Here is a 15,801-nt window from a genome sequence, read left to right on the forward strand (position 1 = left end):
TGGTCCAGGATCAACATCAGTGAATTTACAAATAGATGGTCCAGGATCAACATCAGATAATTTTAAATAGATGGTCCAGGATCAACATCAGTGAATTTGTAAATAGATGGTCCAGGATCAACATAGGTGAATTTATAAATAGATGGTCCAGGATCAACATCAGAGAATTTATAAATAGATGGTCCAGGATCAACATAGGTGAATTTGTAAATAGATGGTCCAGGATCAACATCAGTGAATTTGTAAATAGATGGTCCAGGATCAACATCGGTGAATTTATAAATAGATGGTCCAGGATCAACATCAGTGAATTTATAAATAGATGGTCCAAGATCAACATAGGTGAATTTATAAATAGATGGTCCAGGATCAACATCTGAAAATTTACAAATAGATGGTCCAGGATCAACATCAGTGAATTTATAAATAGATGGTCCAGGATCAACATCAGGGAATTTATAAATAGATGGTCCAGGATCAACATCTGAGAATTTATAAATAGATGGTCCAGGATCAACATCAGTGAATTTATAAATAGATGGTCCAGGATCAACATCAGATAATTTTAAATAGATGGTCCAGGATCAACATCAGTGAATTTACAAATAGATGGTCCAGGATCAACATCAGTGAATTTATATATTGATGGTCCAGGATCAACATAGGTGAATTTATAAATAGATGGTCCAGGATCAACATCAGTGAATTTATAAATAGATGGTCCAGGATCAACATCAGTGAATTTGTAAATAGATGGTCCAGGATCAACATCAGAGAATTTATAAATAGATGGTCCAGAATCAACATCTAAGAATTTGTAAATAGATGGTCCAGGATCAACATCAGTGAATTTATAAATAGATGGTCCAGGATCAACATCAGTGAATTTGTAAATAGATGGTCCAGGATCAACATCAGTGAATTTGTAAATAGATGGTCCAGGATCAACATCTGAGAATTTGTAAATAGATGGTCCAGGATCAACATCGGTAGATTTATAAATAGATGGTCCAGGATCAACATCAGAGCATTTGTAAATAGATGGTCCAGGATCAACATTGGTGAATTTATAAATAGATGGTCCAGGATCAACATCGATGAATTTATAAATAGATGGTCCAGGATCAACATCAGTGAATTTGTAAATAGATGGTCCAGGATCAACATCAGTGAATTTGTAAATAGATGGTCCAGGATCAACATCAGTGAATTTACAAATAGATGGTCCAGGATCAACATAGGTGAATTTGTAAATAGATGGTCCAGGATCAACATAGGTGAATTTATAAATAGATGGTCCAGGATCAACATCAGTGAATTTGTAAATAGATGGTCCAGGATCAAAATCGGTGAATTTATAAATAGATGGTCCAGGATCAACATCAGTGAATTTATAAATAGATGGTCCAGGATCAACATCTGAAAATTTACAAATAGATGGTCCAGGATCAACATCAGGGAATTTATAAATAGATGGTCCAGGATCAACATCTGAGAATTTATAAATAGATGGTCCAGGATCAACATCAGATAATTTTAAATAGATGGTCCAGGATCAACATCAGTGAATTTACAAATAGATGGTCCAGGATCAACATCAGTGAATTTATATATTGATGGTCCAGGATCAACATAGGTGAATTTATAAATAGATGGTCCAGGATCAACATTGGTGAATTTATAAATAGATGGTCCAGGATCAACATCAGTGAATTTGTAAATAGATGGTCCAGGATCAACATCAGTGAATTTATAAATAGATGGTCCAAGATCAACATAGGTGAATTTATAAATAGATGGTTCAGGATCAACATCTGAGAATTTATAATTAGATGGTCCAGGATCAACATCAGTGAATTTGTAAATAGATGGTCCAGGATCAACATCAGTGAATTTATATATTGATGGTCCAGGATCAACATCAGTGAATTTATAAATAGATGGTCCAGGATCAACATCAGTGAATTTACAAATAGATGGTCCAGGATCAACATCAGATAATTTTAAATAAATGGTCCAGGATCAACATCTGAGAATTTACAAATAGATGGTCCAGGATCAACATCAGATAATTTTAAATAGATGGTCCAGGATCAACATCAGTGAATTTGTAAATAGATGGTCCAGGATCAACATCAGTGAATTTATAAATAGATGGTCCAGGATCAACATCAGTGAATTTATAAATAGATGGTCCAGGATCAACATCAGTGAATTTATAAATAGATGGTCCAGGATCAACATCGATGAATTTACAAATAGATGGTCCAGGATCAACATCAGGGAATTTGTAAATAGATGGTCCAGGATCAACATTGGTGAATTTGTAAATAGATGGTCCAGGATCAACATTGGTGAATTTGTAAATAGATGGTCCAGGATCAACATCAGTGAATTTATAAATAGATGGTCCAGGATCAACATCTGAGAATTTATAAATAGATGGTCCAGGATCAACATCAGTGAATTTATAAATAGATGGTCCAGGATCAACATCAGATAATTTTAAATAGATGGTCCAGGATCAACATCAGATAATTTTAAATAGATGGTCCAGGATCAACATCAGTGAATTTATATATTGATGGTCCAGGATCAACATTGGTGAATTTATAAATAGATGGTCCAGGATCAACATCAGTGAATTTATAAATAGATGGTCCAGGATCAACATCGATGAATTTATAAATAGATGGTCCAGGATCAACATCAGTGAATTTGTAAATAGATGGTCCAGGATCAACATCAGTGAATTTGTAAATAGATGGTCCAGGATCAACATCAGTGAATTTACAAATAGATGGTCCAGGATCAACATCAGATAATTTTAAATAAATGGTCCAGGATCAACATCTGAGAATTTACAAATAGATGGTCCAGGATCAACATCAGTGAATTTGTAAATAGATGGTCCAGGATCAACATCGATGAATTTATAAATAGATGGTCCAGGATCAACATCAGTGAATTTATAAATAGATGGTCCAGGATCAACATCGATGAATTTACAAATAGATGGTCCAGGATCAACATCAGGGAATTTATAAATAGATGGTAAAGGATCAACATTGGTGAATTTGTAAATAGATGGTCCAGGATCAACATTGGTGAATTTGTAAATAGATGGTCCAGGATCAACATTGGTGAATTTGTAAATAGATGGTCCAGGATCAACATCTGTGAATTTATAAATAGATGGTCCAGGATCAACATCTGAGAATTTATAAATAGATGGTCCAGGATCAACATCAGTGAATTTATAAATAGATGGTCCAGGATCAACATCAGATAATTTTAAATAGATGGTCCAGGATCAACATCAGTGAATTTACAAATAGATGGTCCAGGATCAACATCAGTGAATTTATATATTGATGGTCCAGGATCAACATCAGTGAATTTATAAATAGATGGTCCAGGATCAACATCAGTGAATTTGTAAATAGATGGTCCAGAATCAACATCTAAGAATTTGTAAATAGATGGTCCAGGATCAACATCAGTGAATTTGTAAATAGATGGTCCAGGATCAACATCAGTGAATTTATAAATAGATGGTCCAGGATCAACATCAGTGAATTTGTAAATAGATGGTCCAGGATCAACATCTGAGAATTTATAAATAGATGGTCCAGGATCAACATCGGTAGATTTATAAATAGATGGTCCAGGATCAACATCAGAGCATTTGTAAATAGATGGTCCAGGATCAACATTGGTGAATTTATAAATAGATGGTCCAGGATCAACATCAGTGAATTTATAAATAGATGGTCCAGGATCAACATCGATGAATTTATAAATAGATGGTCCAGGATCAACATCAGTGAATTTGTAAATAGATGGTCCAGGATCAACATCAGTGAATTTGTAAATAGATGGTCCAGGATCAACATCAGATAATTTTAAATAAATGGTCCAGGATCAACATCTGAGAATTTACAAATAGATGGTCCAGGATCAACATCAGATAATTTTAAATAGATGGTCCAGGATCAACATCAGTGAATTTGTAAATAGATGGTCCAGGATCAACATCAGTGAATTTATAAATAGATGGTCCAGGATCAACATCAGTGAATTTATAAATAGATGGTCCAGGATCAACATCAGTGAATTTATAAATAGATGGTCCAGGATCAACATCGATGAATTTACAAATAGATGGTCCAGGATCAACATCAGGGAATTTATAAATAGATGGTAAAGGATCAACATTGGTGAATTTGTAAATAGATGGTCCAGGATCAACATTGGTGAATTTGTAAATAGATGGTCCAGGATCAACATCAGGGAATTTATAAATAGATGGTCCAGGATCAACATCTGAGAATTTATAAATAGATGGTCCAGGATCAACATCGGTGAATTTATAAATAGATGGTCCAGGATTAACATCAGAGAATTTACAAATAGATGGTCCAGGATCAACATCGGTGAATTCATAAATAGATGGTCCAGGATCAACATCAGGGAATTTGTAAATAGATGGTCCAGGATCAACATAGGTGAATTTATAAATAGATGGTCCAGGATCAACATCTGAGAATTTATAAATAGATGGTCCAGGATCAACATCAGTGAATTTGTAAATAGATGGTCCAGGATCAACATTGGTGAATTTATAAATAGATGGTCCAGGATCAACATTGGTGAATTTATAAATAGATGGTCCAGGATCAACATCAGTGAATTTACAAATAGATGGTCCAGGATCAACATCTGAGAATTTATAATTAGATTGTCCAGGATCAACATCAGTGAATTTGTAAATAGATGGTCCAGGATCAACATCAGTGAATTTATAAATAGATGGTCCAAGATCAACATAGGTGAATTTATAAATAGATGGTCCAGGATCAACATCAGTGAATTTATATATTGATGGTCCAGGATCAACATCAGTGAATTTATAAATAGATGGTCCAGGATCAACATCTGAGAATTTACAAATAGATGGTCCAGGATCAACATCAGTGAATTTGTAAATAGATGGTCCAGGATCAACATCTGAGAATTTATAAATAGATGGTCCAGGATCAACATCAGTGAATTTATAAATAGATGGTCCAAGATCAACATCGGTGAATTTATAAATAGATGGTCCAGGATCAACATCTGAGAATTTACAAATAGATGGTCCAGGATCAACATCAGTGAATTTGTAAATAGATGGTCCAGGATCAACATCTGAGAATTTACAAATAGATGGTCCAGGATCAACATCAGTGAATTTATATATTGATGGTCCAGGATCAACATCAGTGAATTTATAAATAGATGGTCCAGGATCAACATCTGAGAATTTACAAATAGATGGTCCAGGATCAACATCAGTGAATTTGTAAATAGATGGTCCAGGATCAACATCTGAGAATTTATAAATAGATGGTCCAGGATCAACATAGGTGAATTTATAAATAGATGGTCCAGGATCAACATCAGAGAATTTATAAATAGATGGTCCAGGATCAACATAGGTGAATTTGTAAATAGATGGTCCAGGATCAACATAGGTGAATTTATAAATAGATGGTCCAGGATCAACATCAGTGAATTTGTAAATAGATGGTCCAGGATCAACATCGGTGAATTTATAAATAGATGGTCCAGGATCAACATCAGTGAATTTATAAATAGATGGTCCAAGATCAACATCGGTGAATTTATAAATAGATGGTCCAGGATCAACATCTGAAAATTTACAAATAGATGGTCCAGGATCAACATCAGTGAATTTATAAATAGATGGTCCAGGATCAACATCTGAGAATTTATAAATAGATGGTCCAGGATCAACATCAGGGAATTTATAAATAGATGGTCCAGGATCAACATCTGAGAATTTATAAATAGATGGTCCAGGATCAACATCAGTGAATTTATAAATAGATGGTCCAGGATCAACATCAGATAATTTTAAATAGATGGTCCAGGATCAACATCAGTGAATTTACAAATAGATGGTCCAGGATCAACATCAGTGAATTTATATATTGATGGTCCAGGATCAACATCAGTGAATTTATAAATAGATGGTCCAGGATCAACATCAGTGAATTTGTAAATAGATGGTCCAGGATCAACATCAGTGAATTTATAATTAGATGGTCCAGGATCAACATCAGTGAATTTGTAAATAGATGGTCCAGGATCAACATCTGAGAATTTATAAATAGATGGTCCAGGATCAACATCGGTAGATTTATAAATAGATGGTCCAGGATCAACATTGGTGAATTTATAAATAGATGGTCCAGGATCAACATCAGTGAATTTATAAATAGATGGTCCAGGATCAACATCAGTGAATTTATAAATAGATGGTCCAGGATCAACATCAGTGAATTTGTAAATAGATGGTCCAGGATCAACATCAGTGAATTTGTAAATAGATGGTCCAGGATCAACATCAGTGAATTTGTAAATAGATGGTCCAGGATCAACATCTGAGAATTTATAAATAGATGGTCCAGGATCAACATCGGTAGATTTATAAATAGATGGTCCAGGATCAACATCAGAGCATTTGTAAATAGATGGTCCAGGATCAACATCGATGAATTTATAAATAGATGGTCCAGGATCAACATCAGTGAATTTGTAAATAGATGGTCCAGGATCAACATCAGTGAATTTATAAATAGATGGTCCAGGATCAACATCAGGGAATTTATAAATAGATGGTCCAGGATCAACATCAGTGAATTTATAAATAGATGGTCCAGGATCAACATCGGTGAATTTATAAATAGATGGTCCAGGATCAACATCTTAGAATTTATAAATAGATGGTCCAGAATCAACATCGGTGAATTTATAAATAGATGGTCCAGGATCAACATCAGTGAATTTACAAATAGATGGTCCAGGATCAACATCAGTGAATTTACAAATAGATGGTCCAGGATCAACATCAGTGAATTTACAAATTGATGGTCCAGGATCAACATCTGAGAATTTATAAATAGATGGTCCAGGATGAACATCGGTGAATTTATAAATAGATGGTCCAGGATCAACATCAGTGAATTTATAAATAGATGGTCCAGGATCAATATCAGTGAATCTTTAAATTGATGGTCCAGGATCAACATCAGTGAATTTATAAATAGATGGTCCAGGATCAACATCGGTGAATTCATAAATAGATGGTCCAGGATCAACATCAGTAAATTCATAAATAGATGGTCCAGGATCAACATCTGAGAATTTATAAATAGATGGTCCAGGATCAACATCAGTGAATTTATAAATAGATGGTCCAGGATCAACATAGGTGAATTTATAAATAGATGGTCCAGGATCAACATTAGTGAATTTCTAAATAGATGGTCCAGGATCAACATCAGTGAATTTATAAATAGATGGTCCAGGATCAACATCGGTGAATTTATAAATAGATGGTCCAGGATCAACATCGGTGAATTTATAGATGGTGCAGGATCAACATCAATAAATTTATATATAGATGGTCCAGGATCAACATCTGAGAATTTGTAAATAGATGGTCCAGGATCAACATCGGTTAATTTATAAATAGATGGTCCAGGATCAACATCGGTGAATTTATAGATGGTGCAAGATCAACATCAATATATTTATATATAGATGGTCCAGGATCAACATCGGTAAATTTATAAATAGATGGTCCAGGATCAACATCAGTAAATTTATAAATAGATGGTCCAGGATCAACATCTGAGAATTTATAAATAGATGGTCCAGGATCAACATCTGAAAATTTGTAAATAGATGGTCCAGGATCAACATCAGTGAATTTATAAATAGATGGTCCAGGATCAACATCAGTGAATTTATAAATAGATGGTCCAGGATCAACATCAGTGAATTTACAAATAGATGGTCCAGGATCAACATCAGAGAATTTTAAATAGATGGTCCAGGATCAACATCTGAGAATTTATAAATAGATGGTCCAGGATCAACATCAGTGAATTTACAAATAGATGGTCCAGGAACAACATCGGTGAATTTGTAAATAGATGGTCCAGGATTAACATCAATAAATTTATATATAGATGGTCCAGGATCAACATCAGTGAATTTATAAATAGATGGTCCAGGATCAACATTGGTGAATTTGTAAATAGATGGTCCAGGATCAACATCAGAGAATTTATAAATAGATGGTCCAGGATCAACATCAGTGAATTTATAAATAGATGGTCCAGGATCAACATTGGTGAATTTGTAAATAGATGGTCCAGGATCAACATCAGAGAATTTATAAATAGATGGTCCAGGATCAACATCAGAAAATTTTATATAGATGGTCCAGGATCAACATCAGTGAATTTACAAATAGATGGTCCAGGATCAACATAGGTGAATTTATAAATAGATGGTCCAGGATCAACATTTGAGAATTTATAAATAGATGGTCCAGGATCAACATTGGTGAATTTATAAATAGATGGTCCAGGATCAACATCAGAAAATTTTATATAGATGGTCCAGGAACAACATCGGTGAATTTGTAAATAGATGGTCCAGGATCAACATTGGTGAATTTGTAAATAGATGGTCCAGGATCAACATCAGAGAATTTATAAATAGATGGTCCAGGATCAACATTGGTGAATTTGTAAATAGATGGTCCAGGATCAACATCAGTGAATTTATAAATAGATGGTCCAGGATCAACATAGGTGAATTTATAAATAGATGGTCCAGGATCAACATTTGAGAATTTATAAATAGATGGTCCAGGATCAACATTGGTGAATTTATAAATAGATGGTCCAGGATCAACATCAGTGAATTTATAAATAGATGGTCCAGGATCAACATCAGTGAATTTACAAATAGATGGTCCAGGATCAACATCAGAGAATTTTAAATAGATGGTCCAGGATCAACATTGGTGAATTTATAAATAGATGGTCCAGGATCAACATCAGTGAATTTATAAATAGATGGTCCAGGATCAACATCAGTGAATTTACAAATAGATGGTCCAGGATCAACATCAGAGAATTTTAAATAGATGGTCCAGGATCAACATCTGAGAATTTATAAATAGATGGTCCAGGATCAACATTGGTGAATTTATAAATAGATGGTCCAGGATCAACATTGGTGAATTTATAAATAGATGGTCCAGGATCAACATCAGTAAATTTATAAATAGATGGTCCAGGATCAACATTGGTGAATTTATAAATAGATGGTCCAGGATCAACATCAGTGAATTTGTAAATAGATGGTCCAGGATCAACATCAGAGAATTTATAAATAGATGGTCCAGGATCAACATCTGAGAATTTATAAATAGATGGTCCAGGATCAACATAGGTGAATTTATAAATAGATGGTCCAGGATCAACATCAGAGAATTTATAAATAGATGGTCCAGGATCAACATCTGAGAATTTATAAATAGATGGTCCAGGATCAACATCTGAGAATTTATAAATAGATGGTCCAGGATCAACATTGGTGAATTTATAAATAGATGGTCCAGGATCAACATCAGTAAATTTATAAATAGATGGTCCAGGATCAACATTGGTGAATTTATAAATAGATGGTCCAGGATCAACATCAGTGAATTTATAAATAGATGGTCCAGGATCAACATCAGATAATTTATAAACAGATGGTCCAGGATCAACATCAGTGAATTTTTAAAATAGATGGTCCAGGATCAACATCGGTGAATTTACAAATAGATGGTCCAGGATCAACATCAGTGAATTTACAAATAGATGGTCCAGGATCAACATCAGTGAATTTATATATTGATGGTCCAGGATCAACAACAGTGAATTTGTAATTAGATGGTCCAGGATCAACATCAGGGAATTTATAAATAGATGGTCCAGGATCAACATCAGAGAATTTATAAATAGATGGTCCAGGATCAACAATACTGAATGTATATATCAATGTTCCATGATCAACATTTGTGAGTTTATATATTGATGGTCCAGGATCAACATTACTGAACCTACACTGGTTTCACGGTTCGGTTCGGTTATGATTATCATGCCATCCCTTTGGTTCAATTCAATATCTCGGTGCATCACGGTGCATTGGCGATGTTTTCCATACACAATTTTATATTATACTTTACAGGCGCTGTTCACCAACAACTCATTCGCAGTTCCAAAACAAAACCTACAACTCATATTTGTTGTTGGATTATTTGTCAACCACATAACAACACTTTAGCAACACCTAGCAACAACTTATTTACAAATCCAAAACAGAACCTGGAACATGTTGGCAACCACATAGCAACTCCTTAGAAACTTAGTAACTGGACTGGTTATAAAGCAGGAAGTTTGCCGCACCATCAACTCAATTAAACTAAAATTTGGATGAGAATAAGGGGAGAACCAGTGTATGACTAAAACGTGTATGATCCTCGTTGGAAAAGAGTTTGACAGCTTGACACTCAGTAGTCACTTGGATGCCTTGAATCAAATCACAGAAGGCTCTGTTTGGGCTGGGAGACATGTCAGAGTGTAATACAAGATTGGATAGCATCTAAAATCATCCCGACTGCACGCTTTGTTTAGCTGTGCATGTTAAAGCGAACACTCACAATGTGAGAACATATTGCGCGCGTAGCCGTCAGTGAAACAAATGAAATGACAAATTCAAATCCCACAGAGCCAATTTCATGCTTAAATAATTTATTATTACGTAGGTTAAGGAAATGTATGCAGCAGATTCTGAATAAACATGTGAGCTATAATGCAGAGGAGTGTTTTCGGGAAGTAAATGAAGAAGAACCCAAAATCAAATGTATTAAATGCAAAAAAATAAAAACTATAGGTTTATTTATTTTTCTGTGTAAATTAATTGATGGCCTTTTAAAATACTTTTAAATCACACTTACGCTATGCAGTTCAACTTAAAAACAAGACTTTTTGGATAACAGTAGTGTATGGTAATTTATTTCAATGAGTTTTTTTATTCATTCATTCATTTTCTTGTCGGCTTAGTCCCTTCATTAATCCGGGGTCGCCACAGCAGAATGAACCGCCAACTTATTCAGTAAGTTTTTACACAGCGGATGCCCTTCCAGCCGCAACCCATTTCTGGGAAACATCCACACACACACACTCATACACTACGGACAATTTAGCCTACCCAATTCACCTGTACCGCATGTCTTTGGACTGTGGGGGAAACCGGAGCACCCGGAGGAAACCCACGCGAATGCAGGGAGAACATGCAAACTCCACACAGAACCAGCGACCCAGCGACCTTCTTGCTGTGAGGCGACAGCACTACCTACTGCGCCACTGCCTCGCCCCAATGAGTTATGTATTTATTTGTAAACATTTGTAAGTGGATTTTATATACTTTAAATAAAATATATACATTTATATATTGATGTTTGAAGAGAAAACATAACTTTAACAATATCAACCATAATATTAATGATTTATTAGATACATTTTTAGTGCTTCAGACATAAATATCAAATAAATGAAACCACAAAAATGCAGGTCTACTTTTTGTGACTGTGACGGGGGAAGACGGTGCCAAAATCTGCATAAACATATCGGCTCTACTGGCTGTCATTTCTGATTGGCTTACTGACCTTTACTGGGGAAAAAATGTGGTTTGTGGAAAAATATTCGAAGGCTCATGAATAAGCAATGATCTTGTGCTACCGATTCTGACTAGGGCAGGAAGAGAGGTTTAGGGAACTGATAATAATCAGTCTCAGATAATGAGAATAAGACTGCCCATTGACTGTGGGGATGTGATGAAATGTGGATGGAAAACAAACCCATATTTGCTGCACATAATACCATTTAGAATTCATGAGCAAACCCAAAGCAACACAGAGAAAGAGCACAATACTAACTACACAACATGTAAATATATAATCCTAGGATTAATATTTATACAGTTGTAGTTTTTTAATTTAGAGTGTGATTTTACACTCATGTGTCTCATGATTGGCCGTTTGCTGCACTCATGTGTCATGTGATTGGCTGTTTGCTGCACTCACGTGTTATGTGATTGGAAGTTTGCTGCACTCATGTGTTATTTGATTGGATGTTTGCTGCACTCATGTTAGTTGATTGGCTGTCTGCTGCACTCAGGTGTCGTGTGATTGGTTGTTTGCTGCACTCATGTTATTTGATTGGCTGTTTGCTGCACTCATGCGTTATGTGATTGGATGTTTGCCACACTCATGTGTTATTTGATTGGATGTTTGCTGCACTCGTGTTATTTGATTGGCTGTTTGCTGCACTCAGGTGTCTTGTGATTGGCTGTTTGCTGCACTCATGTCTTGCATGATTGGCTGTTTGCTGCGCTCAGGTGTCATTTGATTGGCTGTTTGTTGCACTCATGTCTTGCATGATTGGCTGTTTGCTGCTCTCATGTGTCATGTGATTGGCTGTTTGTTGCACTCATGTCTTGCATGACTGGCTGTTTGCTGCACTCATGTGTCATGTGATTGGCTGTTTGTTGCACTCAGGTGTCGTGTGATTGGTCGTTTGCTGCACTCATGTGCTGTGTGATTGGCCGTTTGCTGCACTCATGTGTCATGTGATTGGCTGTTTGCTGCACTCATGTGTTATGTGATTAGGAGTTTGCTGCACTCATGTGTTATTTGATTGGATGTTTGCTGCACTCATGTGTTATGTGATTAGGAGTTTGCTGCACTCATGTGTTATTTGATTGGACGTTTGCTGCACTCGTGTTAATTGATTGGCTGTCTGCTGCACTCAGGTGTCGTGTGATTGGTTGTTTGCTGCACTCATGTTATTTGATTGGCTGTTTGCTGCACTCATGCGTTATGTGATTGGATGTTTGCCACACTCATGTGTTATTTGATTGGATGTTTGCTGCACTCGTGTTATTTGATTGGCTGTTTGCTGCACTCAGGTGTCATGTGATTGGATGTTTGCTGCACTCATGTCTTGCATGATTGGCTGTTTGCTGCTCTCATGTGTCATGTGATTGGCTGTTTGTTGCACTCATGTCTTGCATGATTGGCTGTTTGCTGCTCTCATGTGTCATGTGATTGGCTGTTGCACTCATGTCTTGCATGACTGGCTGTTTGCTGCACTCATGTGTCATGTGATTGGCTGTTTGTTGCACTCATGCCTTGCATGATTGGCTGTTTGCTGCACTCGTGTTATTTGATTGGCTGTTAGCTGCTCTCAGGTGTCGTGTGATTGGTCGTTTGCTGCACTCATGTGCTGTGTGATTGGCTGTTTGCTGCACTCATGTGCTGTGTGATTGGCTGTTTGCTGCACTCATGTGCTGTGTGATTGGCTGTTTGCTGCACTCATGTGTCGTGTGATTGGCTGTTTGCTGCACTCATGTGTCGTGTGATTGGCTGTTTGCTGCACTCATGTGCTGTGTGATTGGCTGTTTGCTGCACTCAGGTGTCATGTGATTGGTCGTTTGCTGCACTCATGTGCTGTGTGATTGGTTGTTTGCTGCACTCATGTGCTGTGTGATTGGTTGTTTGCTGCACTCATGTGCTGTGTGATTGGCTGCTTGCCGCACTCACGTGTTATGTGATTGGATGTTTGACGCACTTATGTGTTATTTGATTGGATGTTTGCTACACTCGTGTTAATTAATTGGCTGTTTACTGCACTCAGGTGTCGTGTGATTGGTTGTTTGCTGCACTCATGTTATTTGATTGGCTGTTTGCTGCACTCACGTGTTATGTGATTGGATATTTGCCGCACTCATGCGTTATTTGATTGGATGTTTGCTGCACTTGTGTTATTTGATTGGCTGTTTGCTGCACTCAGGTGTCATGTGATTGGTTGTTTGCTGCACTCAGGTGTCATGTGATTGGCTGTTTGCTGCACTCATGTTATTTGATTGGCTGTTTGTTGCACTCACGTGTTATATGATTGGATGTTTGCTGCACTCAGGTGTTATTTGATTGGATGTTTGCTGCACTAATGTGTTGTGTTATTGGATGTTTGCCACACTCATGTGTTGCGTGATTTAATGTTTGCTGCACTCGTGTCATCAGATTGGCTGTTTGCTGCACTCAGGTGTCGTGTGATTAGCTGTTTGCTGCTTTAATGCGTCATGTAACTGGTTGTTTGCTGCACTCATGTGTCGTGTGATTGGCTGTTTGCTGCACTTGTGTGCCTTGTAATAGGCTTATTTATATTATTAATATGCATAGTCTCTGTTAATAAATGCTGAAATAAAAATCTGCATGTTGTTTCCATAATAAAGAGGCCAAATCCACATCAACCTAACAAGCTCCCAGTCCAGGCTTGAATTTCCCATGTCGCTTCATTTGTCCCTGGAGACGTCACATCACTCAAAGACTTAACGCTCCGTCAACACGTCAATCAATCCAATCTATACGCCACCCAACCAAACAGCACACAGACCTGCTGGGCGCTGATTAATGATCATTACCTTGTCGTTGACCACGCTCTTGCCATCCCAAGCCCAACCACGCTTGGTGAAGTAGTTGACGGTGGCGAATTCGATCAGGGCGGAGAAGACGAAGGCGTAGCACACGGCGATGAACCAGTCCATGGCGGTGGCGTAGGCTACTTTGGGCAGAGAGTTACGGGCGCTGATGCTCAGAGTGGTCATGGTCAGTACAGTGGTCACGCCTGAGAGGAACACAGACAACAACAATGCACATTACTGTACTGTAAATAATACTGAGAAAGGACTTTCAATTTCATTTGTGTTTGGCACTAAACTATAAGCTAAACTAAACTCATAGTTACCGAGTGGTCATGATCATACAGTAGTCACTCCTGAGAACCACAACAATGCACATTACTGTATTGTAATACTAATAAATGACTCGGTTCAGAATTTTATTTTTCTGCTGAGAAAAATAAAATTTTACTAGACACAAATAAAACACAAATAAAAAGTTTAGCAAATATTTGAAAAGAGAAAGTTAGACCTATTTCTGACAAAAATAAATGTGAAAAACCAAAACAAATAGGGGATCATTTAAAAACTAATAATAAACAGTACAGGGTGATTCTGAAACAATTCCACAACTTTAAAAATCGAGAACTCTGCAAAGAAAAAAAGGAGATCTAAGCTCGTTCTGTCGTTGATTTAAGGAAGCTCTGAAGTGTGTTAAGTACTCTTCACACTGATTAATTACCCAAGGTACAGATTTTCAGAGTTGTGGTATTCTTTTTGAATCAACCTGTATATTTTATAATATATATATATATATATATATATATATATATATATATATATATATATATATATATATATATATATATATATATATATATATATATATATATATATAATGTTGAAGTCACAATTATTAGTCACCCTTTTATTTATTTTTTTATATTTCCCAAATGATGTTTAACAGAGCAAGGACATTTTCACAGTATGTCTGATAATATTTTTTTTCTTATTGTTTTGTCTTATTTGTTTTTATTTTGGCTAGAACAAAAGCAGTGTTATTAGCCTCTTTAAGCTATATTTGTTTTCGATAGTCTACAGAACAAACCATCATTATACAGTAACTTGCCTAATTACCCTAACCTGCCTAGTTCACCTAATTACCCTAGTTAAGCCTTTAAATCTCACTTTAAGTTGAATACTAGTATCTTAAAAAAATCTACTAAAGTATTATTTACTGTCATCATGGCAAATAAAATAAATCAGTTATTAGAAGTGAGTTATTAAAATTATTATGTTTATAAAAGTGTTGGAAAAATCTCTTCATAAACAGAAATTGGGGTAAAAAATGGGGGCTGATAATTCAGGGGGGCTAATAATTCGGAATTTAACTGTGTTTATATAGTTTTACAGTTATAGTTAACTAAA

At 36.1% G+C, this 15,801-nt stretch overlaps 2 protein-coding genes across 2 annotated transcripts in view; both read right to left on the minus strand.

Moving 5' to 3' along the window:
- The window catches only part of guf1 (GTP binding elongation factor GUF1), a 365,280-nt gene that overhangs the window by 169,296 nt on the left and 180,183 nt on the right, over positions 1-15,801 (minus strand). The window lies entirely within an intron of this gene.
- Positions 1-15,801, minus strand: part of gabra2b (gamma-aminobutyric acid type A receptor subunit alpha2b) — a 164,385-nt gene that overhangs the window by 30,572 nt on the left and 118,012 nt on the right. Inside the window, exon 9 of the mRNA XM_073922466.1 lies at positions 14,398-14,600. Within this exon, the coding sequence (XP_073778567.1) occupies positions 14,398-14,600 (203 nt within the window). The remainder of the gene's footprint in view (positions 1-14,397; positions 14,601-15,801) is intronic.

This window comes from Danio rerio, chromosome 14 (assembly GCF_049306965.1).
Source record: "Danio rerio strain Tuebingen ecotype United States chromosome 14, GRCz12tu, whole genome shotgun sequence".
Classification (NCBI taxonomy): Eukaryota; Metazoa; Chordata; class Actinopteri; order Cypriniformes; family Danionidae; genus Danio; species Danio rerio.